This window comes from Cydia strobilella, chromosome 1 (genome assembly GCF_947568885.1).
Source record: "Cydia strobilella chromosome 1, ilCydStro3.1, whole genome shotgun sequence".
Taxonomy (NCBI): Eukaryota; Metazoa; Arthropoda; class Insecta; order Lepidoptera; family Tortricidae; genus Cydia; species Cydia strobilella.
Window position 1 is genome coordinate 17,641,303 of NC_086041.1, and position 26,856 is coordinate 17,668,158.

The 26,856-nt window shown below is 40.3% G+C and overlaps 1 protein-coding gene across 1 annotated transcript in view; it reads right to left on the reverse strand.

The window, feature by feature from the left end:
• Positions 1-6,678: 6,678 nt before the first annotated feature.
• Positions 6,679-26,856, reverse strand: part of LOC134748947 (gamma-aminobutyric acid type B receptor subunit 2) — a 320,538-nt gene continuing 300,360 nt past the window's right edge. The window contains exons 9-19 of the mRNA XM_063687384.1: positions 21,564-21,761; positions 15,809-16,303; positions 15,539-15,610; positions 13,792-14,006; positions 13,368-13,503; positions 13,033-13,121; positions 9,113-9,302; positions 8,593-8,914; positions 8,283-8,395; positions 7,753-7,869; positions 6,679-7,644 (exon numbers count right to left, since the gene is read on the reverse strand). Coding sequence (XP_063543454.1) covers positions 6,745-7,644; positions 7,753-7,869; positions 8,283-8,395; positions 8,593-8,914; positions 9,113-9,302; positions 13,033-13,121; positions 13,368-13,503; positions 13,792-14,006; positions 15,539-15,610; positions 15,809-16,303; positions 21,564-21,761 — 2,847 coding nt within the window. The 3' untranslated portion in view covers positions 6,679-6,744. The remainder of the gene's footprint in view (positions 7,645-7,752; positions 7,870-8,282; positions 8,396-8,592; positions 8,915-9,112; positions 9,303-13,032; positions 13,122-13,367; positions 13,504-13,791; positions 14,007-15,538; positions 15,611-15,808; positions 16,304-21,563; positions 21,762-26,856) is intronic.

Consider the following 26,856-nt stretch of genomic DNA (forward strand, 5'->3'; position numbering starts at 1 on the left):
AATCAGCCTAACAGCCGCCCCTCGCGGGGGCAAGGCATACAAAAACCTACAATTCCATCGCGTGGAATTCAGTGCAATGCGAGCTTAGGGTACTTTTTCTCGCAAAATACGCATATGCAAACCTGTACCGACGCACCCTCGCGGGTAGATATTACCAAGGCAAATCAGCCTAACAGCCGCCCCTCGCGGGGGCAAGGCATACAAAAACCTACAATTCCATCGCGTGGAATTCAGTGCAATGCGAGCTCAGGGTACTTTTCCTCGCAAAATACGCATATGCAAACCTGTACCGACGCACCCTCGCGGGGTGTATGTCATTGCCAAAATTGTCAACAACCAAATTACCCTTGGGTCAACCTTCAAAAAACCACCTTGCTTACCACACAAGTGGAAGAGCGTAGTTTCAAAATCGAGGCTCGCGGCCCGGTCGTGGAGGTAAGTACTAGAGGATGAGGAAATTCCAGTAGAGGTTACAAAGGCAACCAGAAACGGCAGAAACCATGACTCGGAACCGTTTCAAGTAGGCCGGTAGCGCACTTCCTCATACAGTGGAAGAAAATGGGAGCACCAGTATTTCTGGTGCTCCCATTGTCTCATTTGCTATTGCATTAAAGTTAATACGAGGGTATCGCATACCATTCTTTGCAAAACCACTTCTGGTGTATGCCAATTTAAAATCAGGCCCCTTTCATCACACTCCTGTGTCAAAAGAAAATTTCTTCAATTGTGCACTAGAATTAATATTTATTTATTTGCATTGCTATTTTAAGAAATGGATAGTGATCAGTAAATGGGTGAGCTTCGCAAGCATATTGCAGCTGGCAATGTCAACTCTCTTTGCCAAGATAATAATTGTTTTAGAAACAAACGTTGCCTCAAAAATTGCTTTCCCTGATAACGAGTCAATCCTGTCAGAGGTTAGTGGTGAGATATATAAATAAATAAATATTTGGGGACAATCTTACACAGATTGACCTAGCACCAAACAAAGCAAAGTTTGTACTATAAGTACTAGGCGACGATATATATACATATATAAAAATATACATACTTATATACATAGAAAACACCCATGATTCAGGATTCTCAGGAACAAATATCTGTGTTCATCATACAAATAAATACCCTTGCCGGTATTCGAACCCGGGACCATCGGCTTCATAGACAGGGTCACTACCCACTGCAGACCGATCGTCAAGATATAGTTAATGACGTCAATGATGCTCCGTGCCCAAAATGAAGGCTCAAGGCATTCTAAGTGTAGCACTAACCGTCACCAAGCTTCATTTCTCCTCTTTTCCTTGTGCCAAAATCGGACGGATCAGCTCGACCAATTTTCAACTTGAAAGCGCTAAACGGTTTATATACTGGTCGAACCGTTTCACCACATAAACATGCATCGGATACCCGACTTCCTCAACCAAATGACGGGGTGTGCAGGTATATGCCATAATAATCATAATATACTTTCACGTACAAGTCTCACGTTTCACGCACGTACGCCAAGTGTATTTTCTATACTGACAAATTTGACAAAAACGTTGTCAATACTGACAAATTGGGTAGCTCAGACCTTGCGGCAACAATGAAATGTCAGAATTGTAGTTTACCTAGACGATTTTCTGATTGCCCATCAAAATGCCATACTACTAGATCATGTCAAAATCTTTATTCGAACCCTCATAAGTCTCGATGGTAAGTAAATTTCACCCTGCCAGACCCATCGAACACATCGTTCCTAATACCGCAAAGTGTGTCGAGCGATTAAATTGGTGGGTATAAAGTTGCCAGGCGTCAATAACTCTACATCACCCTCCCCACCAATTTTCTAAAACCGATGTCCGGGTCGCAGTTGAACGACCTAGCTCTTTCGGGAGCTTCGGAACCTTCATTGCAATCAGAAAGAAATGTTAGCGATCCTTCATGTTCTTCAAGGTTACGCTCACCTGTTGCATCACAGTTTGATGCCTATACAATGCGACAACAGGACGGCCGTAACCCGTCTAATGAAAGAAGGGGGATCGAAATCATTAGCCCTGGTAAACATAACCCATCGGACTTTAGATCTTCTAGATCAAAATCAAATACACTTTAAAATATATTATCTACCGGGGAAGTACAATTTTCAAGCCGATCAATTATCGCGTCGTCACCTACCACCGGAATGGCACTTACTACCGGCTTGCGTGGATACAGTTTTTGCGAAGTGGGAAATACCGGTGGTGGATCTATTCGCCTCGGCAACAGCCCACATGGTACACAATATTATGTATCCCGAGACCTGAAAGACCCTCAAGCGATGTACCACGCATTCAGTATTCCGTGGAACTATCCACTCGCGTGGGTATTCCCACCACCTTTTCTGATGCCCATAGTCCTCGCTCACTTGAACCAATTGACCGGGATATTGCTGGTAATGATGCCTTGCTAGGGAAAAAATGTTCTGGTGGGCAGATCTCAAAGCCCGAGCGCTAGCAAGGCCGCTTACTCTGAGACACCTGCGGAAGAATCTCAATTTCATCGACACGTCGACAGGGTTACCACCTCCTTAAGTCGAGGAAATGATTCTCGAGGTTTGGAAGTATACTCTGTATAAATATACTCTGAGGCGCTAGTGATGGAGCTCAGATCAATTATCAATGCTTAAAAAAACTTACAAAAAAGCTTGAGCAACGTTGGATTTCTTTGGCATGTACAAATATATATATATAAACTAGCACAATTTTTATCGGATTTACATCAAATAAATAAATTATCAGTATAATACCATACTTTTACACAAGTCAGTCGTTTCTACATTGTGTAACACTGAAACATCAAGTTGTTTGAGTTCACATGTTCTGATAAAACATATTCTTAAGTCGATTTCCTTAACGTGTCCTAAAACGACTAAAAATAATGCGTCATACTGCCACTTTACTACTTCTTTGCTCTGGTAGGCGCATACATAATTTAACCTTGCTTACAATTGACCATGACAACTGTATACGATCAGATAAATGTATCCTTTTTTGGCCACAGTTTGGCTCAAAAATAGACTCTAGTAATTACAGGCAGTCAGGTTAGAAACTATTAGCAAATACGAGTAATAGTATGCTAAATCTCCCTTTTTTGGATAGAAAGAACCATATCACTTGTAAATGACAGACGTAATGCTGCTAAATAAATCATTTAATTTGTTCACGACAAGTGTCAAGAATCGGCCGCAGCCAGCCTCACGGACCATCATTGCTAATTAGATAAAAACTTTGTTTAAAGAAGCGAACATAGCAGCTGCCCAAGGTAGTATTAGATCAGCTGCAGCTTCAAAAAGTTGGTGGGAAAATCATTCCCTTGATGACGTTATGGCTCGTGGAAACTGGCAATCAGCTAACACATTTCCAGCGATTTTACAGGAGACAGGTAGCAAGAACAAGTAATTCTTCTAAAAATGTCACACAATTGTTTAATCCTGTATAGGTATTACGATCATTGATTTATATAATATAGTAATAGTAAAGTAAATTTGATTTCTTAGGCACTGTGCCTGGTTGCAATCATTGTACCTGATCGTTCAGGCAAGATTGTACAATTAAAATAAGTACATAAATAAATTATAATAAGAAATAACTATAAATCATTACATTTGGACTACTAAGTGTAAAATTATCTGTTCAAAGAATAAAATAATTGAAATCGATATTTCAGTATCATATATTTCAGTCATCATAAATTCAGATACTAATCAATCACATTGGCGCTATAATACATTAGAATTAATCTAATAAGGGGCGACACCAGGCGATAACAAACAGGTCTCAATTATAAAGCTTCCAGTGACGGTCAAGTAATTTAATAGCAGCGTTTTACCTGAAATAAAACGCATATTAAAATACTTACCTCACTGGAAGCTTTCATTTAATTTCTGCCTGGTGAAATTGAGCCAATGACAAACAGTTCACCTGACATCTTTTACCTGGTGTAAAAATGGCGCGGTCCGCCAGGTGTCGCCACTGTTGCCGGAAACAAGAGTCAAATAAAGCACTAGACTGGTGATAATTCGACGGAAACAGATATGCTCTCTCAATTATAAAGCTTCCAGTGAGGTAAGTATTTTAATATGCGTTTTATTTCAGGTAAAACGCTGCTATTAAACAAATAAAAAAGCTTAAGTAAAACAGTCTTCAAAGTGGAAGCAAAACACTAATGTACCTATGTAAGTCTGAATGCGAAGAGGGAAGTAAAAAAAAAAGAAAACAAAAACATTTATTTCAGACATAAGTCAATGAATGCCTGTCATTCAAAATGTACCCTGTAAGTACTTATGTAAAAATAAGATAAAAAAAATCATGATAGAATACATCAGTTCAAAGTTTTCCATATATATATATATATATATCATAAACTTAACAGGTTAACGCCCCAATAAATGCAGATGTTCTCTCTCATTCGTTTAATAGTACGGGTATAATATCAACTTGTTACCCACACATCAGTTACAGTGGATTTTGCTCCACTTTTATTACTCTTGTTCATGAATCATGAGATTATGTGTTAGACATTTTCTTGGCTTATATAAGAAAATGATACAATTCAAACATCTCTTACAATAAAAAAGGTAATCCACTGTAGCCCGTTGTTCCCTACTGATTTACAGATACTTATGGAGGTATGCTGTGCTTTATGATATGTTCTCACCCCTAAGGTTTCTTACATTACTATTATATTGCTTATCATTTCATTTTTAAATAAGTAAATTACAAAATATTTTGACTTAACTAATCAATATTCTACTTACATCAATTACAAAATCATTTTTACAGTAGGTAGTAATAAAATTCTAAGTTCATTATATTAGTAACACAGATTGCCACAATACATATTACTATAGATAGCATGAATTATCTCAGATGATTTTTTCGGGCTCGGGCCCTAATCTGTTAAACAAAAGGTATTGTTTCCTTTATGCAGTGGTTACAATGCTCACTGCTAATAGCCCCGACATAAGTAACGGGAATAAGCCCGTTTAAAAAGCAAATTCACCATTCTATTTATATGGTTCAAATTCATGAAACAGCCCATTCGGATATAACACGTTTTGTTATCTCCAAAGAAAATACCATTCTGATTGTTCTCTGAGCTGTCACATAAAATTGAACCTTAATGCCACGATAGTTGCTTATTTAATGACACGGTTGCTTTGGCACGTGCTGAAGACCGCTCTTAAAAGAAACAAGGGCCAGGTTTAACAGATTAGGGCCCGAGCCCGAACAAATCATCTGAGATAATTCATACTATATTAAGTAAAACTAGATAGACTGTGTGAATGTATGGGGTTTTTCCCATGGAAGATATTATTAATATCTAAGAGAATCATTAGATATTAAAGTCTACGTTAAATATTATTGTATATAAAACTAGCCATTTAATGTCAGCATTAAATAATTATCTATCGATACGTATACGTATACGTTTTGTACGTATTCTGCAATTCCTGATTCCTACACGGAATATAAAAAAATAAGGCCAATCTAGTCTAATAAAATACTGATATATAGGCCTATAATACCTACAGGAACGCAAACTAACTACTTAAAACACAATTCTAATCTACTATTTGGTGTTAATATTCCTTTGTCAATTATATCCACAATTATATAATACATTTAAATCATTAGTAGGGTGCATTGGAATTTTTTTTTCAGTCCAACTGATCTTTGCCATTCGACGCCAGCACCACATCTGAAAAGCCTCCAGCCTCTTCCTATCACGTTGCCTCATTGTCCACGTTTCGCTTCCGTACAGTGCAATACTCCAGATGTACACTTTTATAAGCCTTTTGCGTATATTGTCTGATATCCGGGCTTTCAATAGGCACTTCTTTGTGTTAAAAGCTTTTTTAGCCATCGCTATTCTAGTAGTAATATCTTGTGTACATCTGGAATCACTAGTAATTATGCTGCCTTAATATTTAAACGATTTTACCTGTTCTATTGGACTATTATTTAAGTTGATTGGTTTTTGTCTTTGCAGGTTATTGGAGGTATGTTTTGAAGCTACAAGTATTTTAGTTTTCTTAATGTTGATTTAAATATGTGAGGTTCATATTTTCTTGCAATATTCTATCAAAAGAATTGTTTGGCAATTTACAGGGATAAATCCGAAGTAACCAATCCGAAATGACCGTAAAAGCGAAACTATTAACAAAGTTTACAATATTATAAGTAAGGGGCAATTACAAATGAAAAATAAATATAAACCATCAGTCTATGAGTAGTAAGATCTACTTTTCAACTATTTCGGAATTACCCGGGCATATTTCGTATTTCCCCCAAATGTCCAAAAAAGTGAGACATGAAAATAAATATGCATAAAAAAGAAACAACAGTGTATTTTTGTATGTAATGTCCACAAATCATAAGTCTGATTCATCAATGTTCAAGAGATACGAAAATATAGGCAGTACAATTTAAAAAAAAATATTTTTTTACTGAAATGCTGTTGTTAACTCAACTCGTCAAAATTTCTATCGTAATTACCCCAATGCACCCTATATTATGCAATATTTAATGAAAATGAAATGATGTTTTGAGCAGGTCAAAAATACTTATGTTTTAAAACTTCCACGACAAGAATATTTTCACTGCAGTGTCTTTTAACATTGCCACTGAAAAATATTTAAATATTATTAATTTTACATACCATTCCTGCTATAAGTAGAAAAAACATAATGTTTAATTGGCACAATTTTGGCACAATTTACATCTAATCCCTTGACGAGGGACCCGGTCTTGCGTCCTCCGTTGACTTCCACCTGCTCTCTAGCACGGCTTTGCCTTTAGGCTCCTGGTTGGTCACATTCTGATGGCTATACCGTCTTTGCTCGTCAAAGGTCCTTCCTGTTATGCTAAAGACGCTATCAGCGCTGGTTTTCCTCCCGCTCAAAGTAGTTAAACTAGACGCAGCAGGTGAGATTCTATGTGGAAATCTTGGTGACCCTTTTATTTTTTCACAAGAGTTCTCGTGAGACATTGGACTTTTGTGGATAGTTGGTAATACAAAATTAACTTTCGTCTCTGGTTCTGCAATGTATTTCTGAGGAGGTCGTTCATACTTGGAGCAGGAAGGCTCATCGTCTGTTATACGAATAATTGGACCACTTTTGGCATAAGATTCCCGTCTTAGTTTTAACTCAGGGTAGGAAGGTACATTTAAAGTGTTGCAGGATAAGACCATTGAATGTTTTCTGTTTCCTGGAACTAATCCAGCGATCATGCCTACATGCATCTTTAGAGCAGCGGCAATGCTCTGTCCCGTAGGGTCGGCGATAGACATGGTTGAGGCTTTTCTGCTGGTCGGTCTACTGCTGCCTCCGAAAAAGCTTCTTATTCTGCTGAGAAAACCGTGATGTTCTTCTCGTTTGTTTAAGCAAAGGCTGTATAGGTCTATTGCTGGTTGAGATTTGCGATAATTTAGTTTAGGTTGTGAGCTGAAGCTGACGGAGTTTCTTCCCCGGCAGTGCTCGGCGGAGGGCCAGCTGGCGCGAGGGATGACTGGCGGTAACACAGACAGTAATAGCATGGGCAAGCCGCCAGTGATGCTCGGTGTCCTCTTTCCTGGATCTGAACGACAACGGTCTTCTTCTTCTACGGTGTTTAATTCGGTCTGAAACAATGTAGGTAGAATCATCCTCTGCGTAGGGGCAGCGGGTACCTAATGCAATTGCAAAAATAGTATAATGGCTTGCATGCCATGTTTCTGTAATATACTTACCCGTTTGTGAAGTGCAATGGAAGCGTTGGAGCTGGTGGCGGATTCAATTGGCTCTGCTAGTAGCCGTTCCAGGCGACCAATCTCTTTGTCCAGCGCGGCCACTTCGCGCTTGTACACCTTAAACGCAATTAATTGTTCTATTATTAAAGGGCGCTTCACACCGTAATCATAGAACCAAAAGGCTACAGTAAATATATAAGATTGACGACGTGCATATACTACTTTAGCTATGAGCGTGTGAAAACTAATATCCATAACTTTGAAACGTAAAGTTGGACATGCCTAATCGCTATCATAGGCAGATCCAATTGTATGTGCCCTGTATTTATGTTAACACTATTATTTACTACTGTCTGATACAGCACATACTTATCTACTATATTCACCCCTCGTTTTCTAAAAATAACCAGTTTCTCTAAGCTACTGTTTTTCTGAATTTCAGTGGAAAAGTACGTAATGTTTTAGTTTTTGTTAAGTTACAGGTTAGATTCATGTTCCATATTGTAGCTAAAACGTGGCGAATACCGTACCTTGTTCTGAATCTCAATACGAAAGTGCAGCTCTTGCGTTTCGTCGGTGACAAAGCGCCGCGTCTTACACTCCAACCTTAGCCCCAAGCTCTCAATTACGGGGTCGTCTTCAGCTGGAAACGTGGGAAGATGTTGGCATTACGGTGTTTCATTACGGTGTGACATTAATACGAGTATGATAGGTTCTATTAGGTACTTCTTTTATAAATTAATTTATTTGATGGCTCTTTATCAGGTTCAGGATTCGCAGATTTGGTCATTTCATAAAACGGGGCTAGTTCGCGACCTGCCTATAGCAAAAGCAACTTACTTTTACTACTCCTTATTGCTACAATCTTCGGCAAGAACAGCAGACACAAAGTTGACGTCGTTGTTATAAGAATGAGGCTTGTAATCGTTATAAAGGCTAACGTAGCTCTCTCAGAAATGATCGTTCCAATGACGACTACACTCGTACTGGTGATGACAACGGAGTAGACGCTGATGCCGATGTACTTGGAGTCGTTAAGGGCTGATATTTTAACGTTTCTAGTTTCCCAGGCCATGTATACGCCCACTAATAGTAGGAGTCCTTTATATGCGTAAAGCGCGCATAACCAGCCAGCCGTGTTTTGAGATTTGCACACTTCTATCTGAAATTTAAAAACAAGTTTATAATTTAATGTCAATAATCATACAATCTTGTATGGTTATTGTTGGCTAACATAATTATTATTATAAAAATGAAAATATTCTTGTTGATTAACAGACTATGGAAGTGTCTACTCAGATTCTTCGTAAAGTAATTCGAGCTGATCATGTGTGTGGTCTTGAGTTTATCGGGGAATTACCTGTGGCTGGTAGACGACGCTGCGGTCGTCGGCGCTGATCTCCTGCGTGAGGTTCTTGAGCTGGCGCTGCATGGGGTCCAGCGCGGCCCACAATGTAACCAGCAGGCCGTCCAGCAGCAGTAGAGCACACACCAGCGAGATCAGTGGAGTGTCTTGCAGGAGCTTCGTCTTGCACACGCCGCTTCGGTTGCTACAATGTTACAATAAAATGTCTAAGTGCTTTTTTTTACAAGCGGTTTAGCCATGATGAGACAATGTATATACGCAACTGAAACATCTTAGGAAATAATTTTTAAGAAAAAAAAACCGACTTCAATCGGAGATGCCGCTGAAAGTTTACTTATTGTTGATGGTGCACTATTAGATTCCAGACAATGAAATGAAAAAGACAGCATCTTTTGCCTAATTATGTAGAAAAGGAGGTAAAACCACCCACTTTTCTAGTAGCATTACGTTTCTGTGGGATGGAGCGACAACCTGGTGAAGGTCGCGGGAATTCGGTGGTTGCGAGCGGCACAGGATCGGTTGGAGTGGCGAGCCTTGGGGGAGGCCTATGTCCAGCAGTGGACGTCTATCGGCTGACATGATGATGGTGATGATGATAACGTTTACGTTACGTCGCACGTTACGTTACGTCGCAGTTCTAACCTTTTTTTTTTTTTTTGATGACCCAGGGGGAATCCTTTATGGATCCCACTGGCCCGGGAGAAGCCTAGTGGGTATGTCCGACTCCCACGGACTAAACCCCCTGGGGTGTTCCGCCGCGCGCTTTGTAGACGAGGTTTCGGGAACTCGGTTGTAGACCTCCGATACCCCGTCGGCGTTGCTCTTGCGAACCCATTCTTTGCGGCCGCTCTAGCAGCTTACTTCGTTGAAGGCTCCTCGGAACACTCGAGGGCCTTCCAGCTCGAACCTGTTCATGCGGGTGATGGAACTCCCGACCCATCACCCGCTGGGTCCCGTTAAGGCGGCATTATCCTTGATGCGAAGGCTCTTCGCCGCCTACCTGGTCTCCTTCGGCGCTGAGGGAGCGAGTTCGCGTCGTCCTCGCGCGATCGCTCTGCCGCTTCCTTTTGCGTTAGAACAGTGACGCTAAAGGAAGCCACTGCCGCCCATGCCTCCTCACTGCTGATCATGCGGCGTATTAGCGCCGGCAGTGAGAGGTCTCCTCCCACAGCCGCGCACAGCGCAGCGCGAGGCTCTGCCCATGCAGGGCATACCTCGCGCGTGTGCTGAGCCGTGTCCACGGCTCCTCCATCACAGTGGTGGCACGCTGTCGTCGGCTCTCTTCCCACCCTCTCACACAGGTACCAGCCGAAGCAGCCGTGCCCCTTTAGGAGCTGTGTGAGGTGGAAGGAGGGTGCACCGTGCTTGCGTTCGACCCATTCTTTCAGAACGGGTCGAACAGCGGCCACCAGGTCCCGGCTAGCTCCCGGGATCTCCAGACGCTCCGACCATTTTTCATATAGCACTTCTCGTGCTTCTTCCCGCCACTTGCGAACTTCTTGAGGGGCGGGCCAGTTTTCCTCCCTCCTTGCTGCCAGCACCCGCCAATAGACCGCGGACTGAACCTTGGCTTCAAGGTTCAGTTCGGAAGAGGCGGGCTTCCGGCTAGCAGGCCGGCTGCTGCGTGCGAGTTATCGCGATACGCTCTGGCCACCCTGAGAGCTATGGCCCGCTGCGGCCGACGCAATAGGGACGCACTTCGAGTTCCCAGGGTGCCCGCCCATATTGGTGCCCCGTAAAGCGCCATTGAGCACACCACGCTCATATAGAGCCGCCTGGAGGCTCCTCCTGGTCCGCCCAGATTTGGGAGGATCCGCCCAAGCGCTCCGGCTGCAGAAAGCAATTTCGGAGCCAAACGCTTGAAATGTTCCTCGAACTTCCATCTACTGTCGAGAACGAGTCCTAGGTACTTCATCGTCGATCCGACGGCGATGGAAATTCCTCCCACGGTAATTTGGGCTCCCACCGGTGGTTTGTTCCGAGGCCCGTGGAAGACCAGAACCTCGGATTTGTGCAGTGCGACCTCCAGACCTAGCGCCCGAATCCTGTGCACCACGTGTGCAACCCCTGCTGTGGCTATATAGGCGGCCTCCCTGTAGGTCCTGCCGCAGGCCGAGACGAGGGTGTCATCAGCGTAGCAGGTAATGCTGACCCCCCGTAGAGTGGTCCCGCGTAGGACCCAGTCGTAACCGATGTTCCACAGGAGCGGGCCCAGCACCGAGCCCTGTGGAACACCGCACGCCATCTCCCGCCTCCCCCAGCCATCCTTAGTTGGGAATACCACAACGCACCCGGCAAAGTAATCCGCCACTGTTTTTTGCAGATAATAGGGCACGTTGTGATATTTGAGTGCCGCTTTTATTGTCTCCCAGGGTCTCGCAGTTCTAACCTAACCTAACCCACTTTTCTGATAGCATTTCGTTTCTGTAAGGGTCACAGTTCTAACCTAACCTACTTTTCTGATAGCAGTTCTGTTCTGTGAGAATCGCAGTTAAAACCCATGCACCCACCTAACCCACTTTTCTAGTAGCATTTCCGGGTCCGGGTCTTGGTCCGGATCAGAGTCCGGGTTCGTGTCCGGCTGTCCGGGACCAAGTTTGGGTCAGAGTTCGGTCCGGGTCCGGGTCCGAGTCGGGGTCCGGGTTCAAGTCCGGGCCGAGATCGGTCTGCGTCCGGGTCCGAGTTGGGGTCCATGTCCAGACGAAGAGAACAAATCGCCAAACGTAAACTATGCGTCATTGAAGAGTTCCATTCTGATCATCATCAGCAGTTCCACTTCATCAAACGTCACTTTTTTAAATGTAAATGCTGGATTTGTTGATGAAAATACAAAAATCACTATATGTATGCCTTTCACATATGGGTCCCATCATCAGAACTCGAGCTTGACAAAAATGTGTCTTGAAAACTTAAGTTGCTTAACAAACATAAAGAAGAGTACAAATCGCCAAACTTAAACTATGCGTCATTAAAGAGTTCCATTCTGATCATCATCAGCAGTTCCACTTCATCAAATGTCACTTTTTTAAATGGAAATGCTGAATTTGTTGATAAAAATACAAAAATCACTACATTATATGCCTTTCACATTTAAGGAGTTCCCTCGATTCCTCATGGACCCCATCATCAGAACTCGAGCTTAACAAAAATGTTTCTTGAAAACCTAACGTGCTTAACAAACATAACGAAGAGGACAAATCGCCAAACGTGAACTAGGCGTCATTGAAGAGTTCCGTTCTGATCATCATCAGCAGTTCCACTTCATCAAATGTCACTTTTTTAAATGTAAGTTTTTTTTTTATACTACGTCGGTGGCAAACAAGCATACGGCCCGCCTGATGTTAAGCAGTCTCCGTAGCCTATGTACGCCTGCAACTCCAGAGGAGTTACATGCCCGTTGCCGACCCTAACACCCACCCACCCTCCCTCGAGCTCTGGCAACCTTACTCACCGGCAGGAACACAACACTATTAGTAGGGTCTAGTGTTATTTGGCTGCGGTTTTCTGTAAGCTACCTCCCTAGTTGGGCTCTGCTCTAGATCTGGAGTGACATCCGCTGTCCTGTGCCCTACCACACAAAGCAAGATGTCATTCACAGTGCCCATACCTCTCTTTTGGACGTAGTTTAAGGACATACCCGGGTGTTTGATTTGTTGATGAAAATACTAATATCACTATATGTATGCCTTTAACATTTGAGGAGTTCCCTTGATTCCTCATGGACCCCATCATCAGAACTGCGGTTTGACAAAAACGGGACTAATCTGTATGTATATACTTACAATAAAAAAAAAGAATTTTCAAAAGCGGCCCAGAAATGACGGAGTTTTGGAGTAACAAACATTTAAAAAAAAACAACCGAATTGAGAACCTCCTCCTTTTGAAATCTTGAAGTCGGTTAAAAACTGTCTTACCTGACAAATATCCTGTGCACCCTGTAGGTTTTTGCGAACATGGAGCCGAAAGCGAGGGAAAAACCCGCTGATAAGATGTATACTCTACCCTGAAAACAATATAAGTAGGTAGTCATTTTCTGCAGTGTGACTTTATTAACTAGTACAGACAGAAAAAGTAGAGCAAAATTGAAGAAAATTTTAAGTAAAATCAGCTCGATATATCTAGTGAAGCTCACAAGGTAGAAAAGGTGCTGTGAAACGTGACACGCCTCAAGCGCTAATAGATACATTCTTTTTTCATAGCAATCATTTGGACATGACTGGTTTGAGCATGTCGAGTAATGTTAACTTACAATGCACATGGCGGAGAAAGACACGTAGGGCGGCAGGTTAGAGTTGTCAACGGCGAGTAGAGCGACCGCGGTGTACACCAACACGCAGCCAATTAGCGTCATGTTATTTAGACGAGGCGACGAAAGCTTTATTGATCTGGAAAAATTGAAAGTGCATGCTTTATTTGTGTAGTTTGTGGACCATTTCTTCAGTGTACCTACAACAATATGCTCAGCTCAGATTTGCAAAATTATTTTCGCGCGCCATTATGGCGCACAGTGCACATCTTGGGGTGTGGTTTCAGGATTGTTTTTCTATTTTTCATAAGTACTTACGCGTAGATTTTTGCAATTCTAGACTGCATCTTCGTCACTGATAATTGTATTGAATCAAGCTAATTTAGCAATAATTCGCCCTTGCCTTTATAATTAAACTTAGGCCAACCTCCGCTTGCTGTAGTGCAGATTGAACGCTAGGAACGCCGTGGAGAGCGCAACCCCGGCAGTGGCGAGCGCTGCGACGGCGAGGCGCGCCGGCGCCCACACAGACTCGACGCGCAGCACGAGCACGCGGCGCGCGGCCGGCACACCGCCGCCCCACGCCGCGCGCGCGCACTCCGCGCACGCCATCGCCCGGCCTTGCGTGTACAGTGCTACGGTCTTTGGGCGTCCACCTATGTTACATTCGATTTTATCCATTACAATAAGGGAGACAAAGTTGCCAAAAATAGCATGGTCGGTCGGTAGTTATTTAAAATTTTGTTAAAGTTTTGAGTTTTTTATGATACGACCTTAACACTATTCACTGTCTCACAATCACCAATAAGTGCGAGCGAGATGCCTAATAAGTCTCTTATTGCATTTATCATGCACCAATCAGTGTAAGCGACCGTCAAGGTCGTATCATAACAAGATGAAAACATGGTGCATTAGGTTCAGCCAGCAGTTTTTGAAAAATCGCACCACTTTTTTAGATCATAACACGGCTGCCAAATATGAATAGCAATCTTAATGCCTTCCTCATATATATACTAACTTCATCGATTCGAAACAACTTTGGCTCGATCGAAAAAATAATCACGAACATAGGTCTTAAATGCACCATTAAACATTTTTTCTTATTTTTGTTCCTAAAAATTCTCACTGCTCCGTGGGGCTCCAATACAACAAACGTGATTTTTTTGCCGTTTTATGCGTAATGGTACGGAGCCCTTCGTGCGCGAGTCCGACTTGGCTGGTTTTTTTTCCAACACCTACATTTTTAGTGTTCTGTGCAAAACTTTGTTTTGACAAACGGAACACTTATGGGATCACTTCGGTCTTGCAAATCAGTTATTACCCTTAAGGTGGTTCACTGCGAATGTCCCCGATTGTACCTATGCAATTTTCAGCTCAATTGGAAATCGGGAAGTGGGTCAAATTTAGCTACCAAGATTTGACCCACAACATTGTGCAATGTGAATTAAAGACTCGAGTTTGCAATATTTTTACCCCCGTTAGACACAATGTTTTTCATCACACTTGCAAATAAAAAACTAAATTTTAAGCGAAATAATTTTTAAATACGGTGTCATTTCAGACATTTCACCGCCATATTGTATTTTTTTACTGGTTAGGCATCGAAGGCACGGACCCGTCTGGCATTCAGCCACGATTGAAAATTGTGTAAAAATATATTAAACAGCTATTAAATTAATCAAATGAAATATTTTTAAACACAAAACAATTTTTATTTGTATTTATTGTTTATATATGATTTAGACCCATGTTCTTTCACTGATATGTGTTAAAATTGTTAAATAACAAATGAAACCGTCACCGCCATCTAGCCGAGAATAGACCAAAGTGGTATTGGTGGTAGCGCCATCTGTGCGAGAATCAAATTTTCTTGATTTCCGAGACACGTTTTTTCCTTAGACTATTCATCTTATACGGAGTTACATAGGTATTTGGTATGAGTTAATGAGATAATTAAAAAGAAGCTATAACTCCCGTGGGAGTAAAATTAACTTTAGCTCCCGTTGCATTTACGTGAAATAGCACGCTTACTGCGCAAGTGTGATGAAAACAAACTTACATACCTACTACTAATAGGGCAAGTTAAATAAAAGCTTGTAAAAATACGTCTGATCAATAGCGTTTTTTCTGTTGTCCCAGTCTATACTTTTCATGGTACATTTTAAAAATATTACACGCTTCCTACCTTGTATTTGATAGAACGCAGAAGTGCCAATCCTGTCTGCCCCATTGAATGAAACTGGTCCCTGAAAGCAAAATACCAAATTTCTTTTTTGACAAATAAAGTGCCTTTGAGATGGATACATTAATTGTTTACTTATGCGTATTATGTATTTATAAAATTTTTAGTGTTCCGTGCAAAACTTTGTATTGACAAACGGAACACTTATGGGATCACTTCGGTCTTGCAAATCAGTTAAATGCGTTTCTTTTTTACTACTTACCGAAACTCCAAGAAAACTAAGATTCGCCAATTGATTCAAGAACTCTTCCGCCATATCCTTTCTATTGTAATCGAAGTGGCTCAAGGCCATGTTAGCGCCTCCTTTAAGCAGGGTCCCGTTGTATTGCGTCATGTCCAGGCTCTGCCAGAGCTGCTCTGCCTTCGAGAGCGCCAGGGCGATGGCCCAGACCGCGTCGTAGGTCTGTGGCGCGTACGGCGACACGGCGACCCCTGCGGCCGCCATCTCGCGATGAAACATTTCGTTAGTCTGTAATAAAAATAAATTCATCAAAATAAATTCATTAAGGTCGAACCAGCGGTGCTGTCGCTTGGGGAGGTGCGCGATGCTCATACCGCCCCTGGTAGCCAAAGTCGTCACCTTCACCTTTTTACTGCGAGTGACGTTGCGGCAGTGATTAAGAACATGACCGGTGTAAATCACCGGTGCATGACGGCCTGAGCATCGAGCACCTTCAACATGCGGGGATTCATCTGCCTAGGGTATTAGCTCTGCTGTTCAACATTTATCTGAGACATGCGTATCTGCCTGGGGACCTCATGCACACTATAGTTGTCCCACTTGTGAAGAATAAGACGGGAGATTTGTCTGACAGAGGCAACTACAGACCTATATCGTTAGCCACCACTGTTGCCAAAGTGCTGGACGGCTTGCTTGATGGTCTTTTAACTAAGCACCTGAAGCTCCATGATGCTCAGTTCGGTTTCAAACCCGGGCTATCGACGGAAACCGCTGTGCTGTGCCTCAAGCTCGCCGTTCGGTACTACACGGATAGAAAAACGCCGGGCTATGCGTGTTTCTTAGATTTAACGAAGGCTTTCGATATGGTCTCGTATGAAGTGTTGTGGCACAAGATGCGTCGTGAGACAGATCTGCCGTCTGAAATAATACAACTTTTTAAGTTTTGGTATGCCAACCAAACAAACTGTTGCGGTGTTCTTCAAGGGGGGTTAACTTCCCCAAAGCTGTTCAACCTACATGTGAACGGATTAATCGGTGAGCTCAGCAATGCTAAGATCGGTTGTTCAATTGATGGCGTAAGTTTCAATAACATCAGTTATGCTGATGACATGGTGTTGCTGAGTCCATCGATTAGTGCACTTAGAAAGCTGCGCGGGATATGTGAGAGGTACGCAGTTGCACATGGGCTCAAGTATAATATAACCAAGAGCGAGCTCCTTGTTTTTAAGCCGCGTGGTGGTACTGTTGGGACAGTACCCCCCGTCTACTTGTACGGCAGTGAACTCAAACAAGTGTCAGAGTTCAAATACCTGGGCTATTGGGTGACTGCGGACCTCTCAGATGGCACAGACGTGGAAAGGGAAAGACGCTCCACGGTGTACAAAAGAAGTCAAAATAACATTGTTTAAGGCTTACTGCCAGAGCTTCTACACGTGCAGCCTGTGGGTAAGATATACGCAGAGTACTCTCAACACCTTGAGAGTACAATATAATAATGGGTTTAGGGTACTGTTGGGTCTGCCGCGCTTCTGCAGTGCATTAGGTATGTTTGCGGAGGCTCGAACTGATGGATTCCAGGCCATAATGCGTAAGCGTACTGCCTCACTGATGCGGTGGTTGCGCGGTAGCTCCAACAGTCTGTTGCGTGTGCTGGCCGAGAGGCTAGACTGCCCGTTCCAACACCACTGGATGCTGTTGCATGTACAGCGGTAGTGTTTGGAATGTGGCAGTCTTCATTATGTAAATAGTTAAATGTGATGTATATTTTTATTTGTAATTTAATGTGTGTTTACTAACATTAGCATATTAAGATTAATTTAATTGTATTACTAACAAATTATATGGGCATTTGCCTGAAATAAATAATTAAATTGAAATTGAATTGAAAATCAATTAAATACCTATTTATGTTTAGGTTACAGGACATAAACATCTTTATACATTAAAATACAGTAGACATTATAATTACATCAATAGAAATTAGGACGCGGAACGTGTACGATACGGATACGATCGATCTCCATACAAACGTAGTAGTTATACATTTCGATCGATATTAAAATTACTTGTACAATGCATATTTGCTGTAGGAATATTAACTACAACAATGCCCCTTTGTTTTTGTTTCGATTTTTAAATTAATATTATTATAAGAGTTAGGAGCTTTTGAATTTTCGCTACTATACCTACCTACATCAAATTGAGGGAAAATATTTTCTATACTTACTCAATGCACACACTAGTGAGGAAAATGGGGACTACATTATTATGAAGAATAAGTTGACCACTTGCTCTTAATTGTGCACTAATGGCATTTTACCATTAGACACACTTTAACAATAACTATTATTAATTGTTGAAGTGTGAAATATAGCTATGAAATCGGATTAAATCAGCCTCTGGTTCTTGTCAAGGAGAAGCGATACATACCCAGAATGCTGCGCGAGGCCATTGAGATTAAGAAATATCCAAACTTTAATAGGGAAGATGGCTCTTCTGTACCACCAGCTTGGGATCCTGTAGTCCATCTGATAAAGGAACAAGCGAGACATAGACTGTGAGACCTTAGTGTTGGATGATGTTGGACATGCTGAGTATATAGGTAATATGTTTTGTAAAGATGTGTCCCGCCGTTTCTTATCGGTCCCATATTGGGATACCTTCCTACAATTTAGGAGGGAATTAAATCTTCTCGGGTCAGAGGTGTAGGGTTAGAGCCGGCGTAGCTTTATCGCGTATATCTTTACTTGAAAATAGTTGTAATGTATAACTAGCCTTATGAACTGATTTTGCATGTAGCCTTAAAGTTTATAATTTATTATGATTCATTATTTTTGTATATGGGTAGTTTTACACATTGTAGTTTTTCCTGTCACCCGTTGACCACGAACGCTGTAAAGGGTTCCAAACGTCGGGATGTATTATAAATCTGTGGGGCACGGCAGTGCCCCCGCCAAGTCGATTGAATTTATTTATAATACATCCCGACGTTTTGAACCCTTTACAGCGTTCGTGGTCAACGGGTGACTGACTGAAGTGACCACCCAATACACGCGACAATTCAATATATACGCGATATTATCCGATTTCATAGCTTTATTTCACGAGTAACTATCGCGGTAACTGAAGAAAATATTATGTTATAGTGTGTCTAATGGTACCTATGGTAAAATGGTAATGGTAGTGTGTGTAATGTTAGCTAACAAACACCACGAAACCTCTAAGTTTTGCTTTGCATGATCTTGACTCCAGCTTTTGCCTCTTTATTTACTAATTTCTTTTCTTCTGATCATTTTTCTGGTAGACACATAATAAGACACATCAATGTTATCGGAGGCTAATGGTGATCAAATTTAAAATGAATTACTTTATGCAAATTGTTTATAAAAAAAAGATGCCTATTGAAATTCACTGAGAATATTTTCTGATGCGACATATGTTAATCCATGTTTCATTTACGTTTATTATTGGCTTTTGGCACCAAATAAAGTAGTGTACCGATCAGACGAAACTACAAACATACATAACTAGCTGTTGCCCACGACTTCGTCCGCATGGATTTATTTCCCGAAACACACTTTCATCCCCTTTTTAACTCTATTAGGGGCTGAATTTCTAAATCATTTAAATATTTTTTGTCCTTTCTAATATTTTCTCTTCCTACTAATTTCAAGTCCCTATTCAAGTCGTTCCCGTTACAAACTTTCAATCCATTTTAACCCTATTAAGAGCTGAATTTTCAAAAACGCTGAAATTACTTTTCTCATATTTTATGAAAATGTCTTATTACGAAGTTTCAAGTTCCTAACTTAATATGTAACGTGATCCCCATAGTATGGGGCCCATACACACTTTCATCCCCTTTTTAACCCCCTTAGGGGATTTAATTTCCAAAAACGCTGAAATTATTTTTATTTTATTTTAATATAATACCTTTTTACTAAGTTTCAAGTTCCTAGCATAAAATAAAACCCCTTTTTAACTCCCTTAGGGGTTGAATTTTTCAAAATCGCACATCTCTCGTACACTTTATAAATGCAACCTAGTGTGCAAATTTCATGGGACAGAAAGGTTCTTGAGTAGCGACCGCGAACCGTAAAACGCGGCAGTAAAAGAACCACAACAAGATGGTCCGACGATCTGGTTAAGGTCGCGGGGAGCCGATGGATGAGAGCAGCGCAAGAGCGGTCGTTGTGGAGATCCCTGGGGGAGGCCTATGTCCAGAAGTGGACGTCCTTCGGCTGATATGATGATGATGATGATGATGTTCAAATTTCAACTTTCTAGCTTTTGTAGTTTCGGCTCTGCGTTGATGAATCAGTCAGTCAGTCAGGACACGTGCATTATATATAAGAAGATATAGAATAAATAGATAGATGAACATATATTATTATTGGAATGTATGTATGTTTTTTGCTATTATTATAGTTGGTTACTTATTTAGCTCCTATTCATTAGTTTTGTGTGAAATCACGTACAAAAGTTCAACAGCATAAATATTAAATAGTCGGATCAGTGAGACAAATGGCAGTTGTCGACAAGGCGGGATTATGATTTACCGCGGATTAGGCCTGAATAAAATATGGACGGACGAAGGAGCGCGGTTTGTTCTGTGGTTGCGCTCTTTACCCGCTATCGCTATTGGATTAGACCGTAGAGCATAAATGTAGGGCTGTCAACTAGGTCACACGCAGATTTAAACCTTTTATTCCTGATTGTTAAACCCCAGTTAAGCCACTATGACGATAGCTACGTCAAATTGCCATGGGATTTACGATTCTTTTACGGACGTGGGAGGATTGAAATTCTACGATTGTAGTACAGAACAATATAAATACCGTCTTGCATGCTTAGGTATGCCAATACATATATAAGTCGAGTATAGTATCGTATTTGCATCGGATTTCTACATACTTATGTTAGTTTTTTCGACCTGTTTTCAATTGCTTATCAAAAAGATAAAAGTCCCTGTATGTAGTACAATTAGACTAAGTACGAGTATGACAGATATTTTAGACCGCGAACTGTAGAATATAATATGTCTATTTGGAAAATAATTCCAGGATGGCAGATACTTTTGGAGCGTTGTTTCATCCGCTACTATTGATACTGATGACTGTACAACATGTGTAGGCTGGCCGCTATAAGTACTTCCAAGTTCAATTTACTGACCAAATATATTTATGCGAATGAAATAAATACATGAACATAATTTCTGTTAATGCGCATCTCGTACAATCAGTGATGACCCTATTGTTAAAATAGAAAGTTAGCTACTCTAGAGAACGTGGATGTTTTGTTCAGCCTTTAGCGCAAGGTGCCTTACATGCATTATGTATAAGAAAGCGATCGAATGTACATGTACACCTGCATTATACGGAGCGTTAAGATCAGGTACGGCTGAGAGTCAGTGCCAATGAGTAATAGGTTATCTACATTTTTTATTTATTATTATTTAGGAGTTTAGAGGGAGACCTCCATCACATTTTTAAATTTGACGGGGAAGGTTGTCTACATGTTCGTATTGTTATTCTCGGAATAAGTAATACAAATGGATACACCTGAATTTAGAAATAGGTTAAACATAAACATGGCGTCAATAGAAACAACATGCAATGGTAGTGATAAAATATCAAACAAACAATAACAAGCGAAATGCAGTGTCCTCAGATGACATTTAACTGGAAAGATTTGTTCAGGGTACTTTAAGATTGTACTACTGGGATACAACTGCAGGATAACAAACTTTATTTTTCTTATTTCTTAAAATCGATACTGTGTTCTCACAGTTACTTACTAGCCCGGAATATGACACGGCGTCCCCCACAATGCCCCTGTGCGCGGTGACGGACACGAGCCCCTCTAGCGCGGTGGCGAGCTGCGCCCGCGCGCACGGCGGCGTGGCGCGCAGGCGCGGCGGCGCGCCCGCTACCACCCACGCGTACTCCGCGCCCCACATCCCTAGCTTGAAAGCCTGTGAAAAGTGACCACTTTATTCTTACTTATATTCAGAATTAGAAAGTTTATAGTACATTGTGCAACGTGGGGGGTAAGTGAAATATTGTACATACGAAAAAACTCCAGCCGCAATCTGGAGTGAATTAAAGACTCGAACAATATTCTTACCCCCGGAGGTACACACAATGTTTTTCATCATACTTGTAAAAAAAAACTAAATTTTAAGCGAAATCATTCTTAAATACGGTGACATTTCAATTTCAAACACTCGTCCGCCATTTAGAGATTTTTTGGCAGTTTAGGCATCGAAGGCACAGACCATCGGCATTCAGCCACAATTGAAAATTGTGTAAAAATATTTGAAACGGCTAGAAAAAATTGTATTAACAAAAAAAAACAAAAAAAATTGTATTAGTTGTAACGTGAGTATTTTCAAAGTAAAATTCATTTATACCTTCTTGGTTCGTATGAATTAGTGACATAAAAAAAAGCTATAACTTTTTAACAAACAATAGTCGAGACATAGTCCCAAACATAATGTCTTACAGTCAACCATTATTTGACTTGACTTTGTTTGGGAATAAAATGGTTGTTCAAAGTCGTCTGTCGTATGAATGTATCCACCGCGGTGCAAAAAAGAAACAATGGCTTTTGTTTAACTGCTTTGGGGTTGAGGCCAAAAAATCATTTCAGATAATCCATACTATAGTTTTATTATGAAATACCTGGTTGGTATGTACCTACACTAGTAGGTACCCTGGTTAAGTAAAAGTAAATATTTACTTGGAAAAAAAAAAAAAAAAAAAACAGATCGCAACACCTTTGTCCCTGCCCTTTTACACCGGTGAAACTTAGAAAATAATCAGGATTTCCCGAGTGCCTAACCTAATCTAACCAATTTTTAGCATAAATTATATATGATATGTTGGTTGTTTTGTTAAGTATGGATAGTATTAGTAAATGAATAAAATTAGGCGTCTTAGTTCAAAATCGTGTTAGAACTATAGAATAAGTATGGTATGTTATAGTTAATGTATTGCTGCATTTTAATAAATTGATGATTCAGAATATCTGCCAAGTTAAACCAGTTTGACAGCACTGGCTTCCCTCGAATGCGGCTGGCCCATAGAAATATATATATAGAAAAGATAGATGAAAATTACCATTGTATTTAAAAATTAAGGTTAAATAATAGGCACCATCAGTTCGAAATTGACTAGAAACCTACTTGAAATTAAAAGCAGAGTGAATAAATAGTTTCGTATCGAGTACACTAACACACACTGTAATGAGAAAACAGTTTGCGAAGATACGATGTATCGCAGCTGTGCTAGATAAATTAAATTGCAGTTGTCGGCGGCAGTTAATAACTTCTACTGTCTAATGTACCTAACGTATTTTAGTAAATAATTTTAAAAGTAATTTTTTATTCGGTTTGTTTAAAATTTTAACTTAAACCAGCCTTGATTAAAATGTTTTCTTTTTAGAAGTAAAAAGAACATTTAATCAAAATAGTCGCCTAATCGACTGTACTCTCGATTCTAAATAAACTATTTGGAGAGTTAAAACTACACACTACTAAAGTAGATTGTGTTATATACAATAATTATTCTCCAAAATATCCCTTTACCTTACTTTATAAATTGTAATTTTCCTTTAGAAGAAAAAAAATAGTAAGCTCGGTAAAAAGTCTTTGATTTAAGGCGGTTCCCTGAGCCAGAAGGCGAAAAATCTCCTTATATGATCCTGTTTTTCTAAGAGGCGTTGATATTCGTAGACGTGGAAAAAATATATGTAGTTCTTGACTATATTATCTTTAATATCATAGCTTCCGATACACGAATTATGACACTTCGCTCGATACAATTAATTCCCAAAGTAACCTCTAACTCGGACTTTTAATCTAACTTTACTCGGTTATTTATTATGTGATACTATAAATAAAAAAAGAAGAAAAAACAATCTTAACTTAAATAATAATTTCATAGCTTTCGAATTTCGATATTGTAGGGTAACATTTTTAAAAATAAATAAAAATCGACAAAATTCGATCATAATTGACACTTGGCGCGCATGATCTTTCCCGTTCTTTCTTGCGAAATGTGACAGAGACAGCGGCAAACCGATGGAACGGCCTTAAGCTTTTAGAGATCCGCAAAAATCTAGTATGCTAGCTAGGTGAACAAACAAGCAAAAGCTACTAACCGCATTAACCTATTTTCTGTGAATTCCTATTCTAGAGTTCCATTATTACAGACAGTGTCTGGTTTGCAATTTTTCCATTAACATGATAATACATGGTTGAAGCTCGAGGCGGCACTTCTGCAGTTGGTTAAAAAAATCTCGAAGTGGCAAGGCTATTAGGAAAGCGATGTGCTATCCATGATAGTAGTTACTAGACGGCTTTTCCGCATTTTAATAGCTTCCAGCTGCTCACAACTATAGGTATACAATTAGTAATCTTTGATTACTTGGACAGTAAGTTTTAAAAAAGGCTTAAAAAGGCAAATATCGTCTCTTTAATTTGGTAACTAACATCAGGTTTTTAAGCAGTGGGTATACGACGATTTCAGTTATTAAAAATATTAATTCAATATACATATATTATACATAAAATATAAACTCATGCGCTTTGCCGGCCCTAGATTAATTTACATGTAAAACGGGGTGGTTTTGGAATGCAGGGGCGACTTTGAAATTTTAATTTAAAGCCATGATATCTTTACATAAGTTTTTTGGTAGTTACGTAAACATGAATTAATAATTGATCTAACTATTTATATGAACAATTAATGCAAGAAAGGAATAATGCTGTTGTTGTGACCGTTTTAAAACTATCAAAGTAACCCCATTTTTTTCTAAAGTCACCCCATTTACGTTAAAATTTCTTGACAACTATGACACTTGCCTACCATTAAGTTATAGTTTAAATCTTCTCAAATGATTTTTACGTCTTACCCCCTGACTCATAAACGTTTACTAAAGTTGACAAGCCACTAATAATCGTGAAAACTACCGGTAGAAAACTTAATAAAACCAAGAACCCCAATGTATAAAGTTATTTTATTGTACAATATATTAATTACAATTATACTTTTAAATCACGTGGTACAATAGCAATTCTAGCCGTAGACGATGTTCTCGTGTCGAGTGCCAACCCCGCAAGAGAGCGCGCCCCGCCAAGCAGGCCGGTTTTATTCGACTGAGTGGCGCCCTCTGTCGGCTCTGTCGGCCGGAACCACCGCTTGCGCGCCATAGCGCCACCGGAAGCTGCAGTTAGTGGCATTTCTTCATTGTTGCCAACACGGCCATGCTGCACGGTGTCAGCGCCTGACACCACACATGCCAATAATATGACTCTGAAACATATTATGGAATGTTAAAAAAAACTACAGTGATGAATGATTATGCTTACATGTGTTGTTTTGCGTATGAGCCAACAAGCGCTATATTGAATACCGAACCCTCGCACCCAAAGAGCAGATGCTTCACTTGAGAGACCGAGTTGATCCAGTAGCACCACCATAGCTGCTTAATCTCGAATATACATGTTGAGAGTTTCATACACACCTAAAGAGCGAACCGCTTCACTTAAGCATCTCATGAACACTCTTAACATACATATAGCATAACTGTCTCATACGCAAAGCATACATTTTCAAAATGATACCTATTTATGTAGCAAATACAATAGTAATATAGTTAACCTGGATTTTGTATCCCATAATCATGTACTCATAATACAATAAATAATAAATGACATTGAGATTTAAATATTATTTTCTTTATTGGACTTGTTAATTAAAATGTTATACCTATGTAAGCGGATATAATACCTATTTGCCAACACGGAATACTCACAATACTTATTCAGAAGCCCAATCATCGATTCTGATCCATGGCTTCATATTTTCGGCTGCTGCCGTGCCCGTATAGTTTTTATTACTACGCTCAGACCCTCGTAGATCCGTCACCTCGTATCGATCATTGCCTAGTACGCTTTTTATTTGAAATGGCCCTTTAAAAATTGGCATCAATTTTGTACTTTGTCCATCGTTATTCTTACTTTGAATTTTGATAAGTACAAGGTCACCAATTGAATATCTTCTTGCTCTTATTCGTGAATTGTCAAACCTCTTTTTCTGACTAATTGCACTAGCTTTTAGATGTTCATCCACATTCTTACGCAAATTGGTCACATCCGTTAAGTCCCCGTTATCAAGCTCTGATCCTATAATACTATCTGTATCGGTTCTCAAGCGGTACCCAAAGAAAACTTCGCTTGGAACAGCTTTCGTAGTTTTGTGAACTGTACTATTTAAGCCCTGTTGTAACGCCGTAACGTACTGATCCCAACAATCCTCTTCGCTATTGGCACCCAAGGTTCTCATGGCGTCTAGAATGGTTTTATTGAATCTTTCAACCTGGCCATTGGAGCGAGGCATACCGGTTGCAACTGTATGCAACCGAATATTTTTAGACGTACAATATTGCGTAAAATCTTTAGAAGTAAACGCCGTACCAGCGTCACTTATAATACGCCTGGGATTTCCAAAATGCTTATAAATTTGATCTAACTCCGTTATTACGTCAGCTGAATTCGTTGTTTTTACTGCAGATATAAAAACGAATTTGGTAAAAGAATCTACCATGACCAATAAATACTTATTACCGCGTTTTGATTTTACAAAGGGGCCTAAATGATCGACGTGGAGCGTATGAAATGGTTGGGCATATTTCGGTAAGGGATATAACTCTCCTTCTTTGGGACCGCCTTTTATTTTATAATAGATGCAATTGATACAGTTTTTAATATATTTTTTTACTGTATGTCGTGCTCTTGGAAACCAGTATAAGTTTTCGATACGCTCCACCGTTTTATCTACCGAAAAATGACCCAAATCGTCGTGGTTGCTTTTTATAATCTGCCAGATACAGTTTTTTGGTACCACCCACCGACGACCTCGGGTTGTTCTTCGGTAAACTTTGTTACCTAGCATTTCATATTTACTAAAAATATCCCTATTTTCCTCGGCCTGTCCTGATTCTAATATCGCTTTGATTTTAACTAACTCCGGATCCTGTAATTGCACAGACATTAACCAATCGGC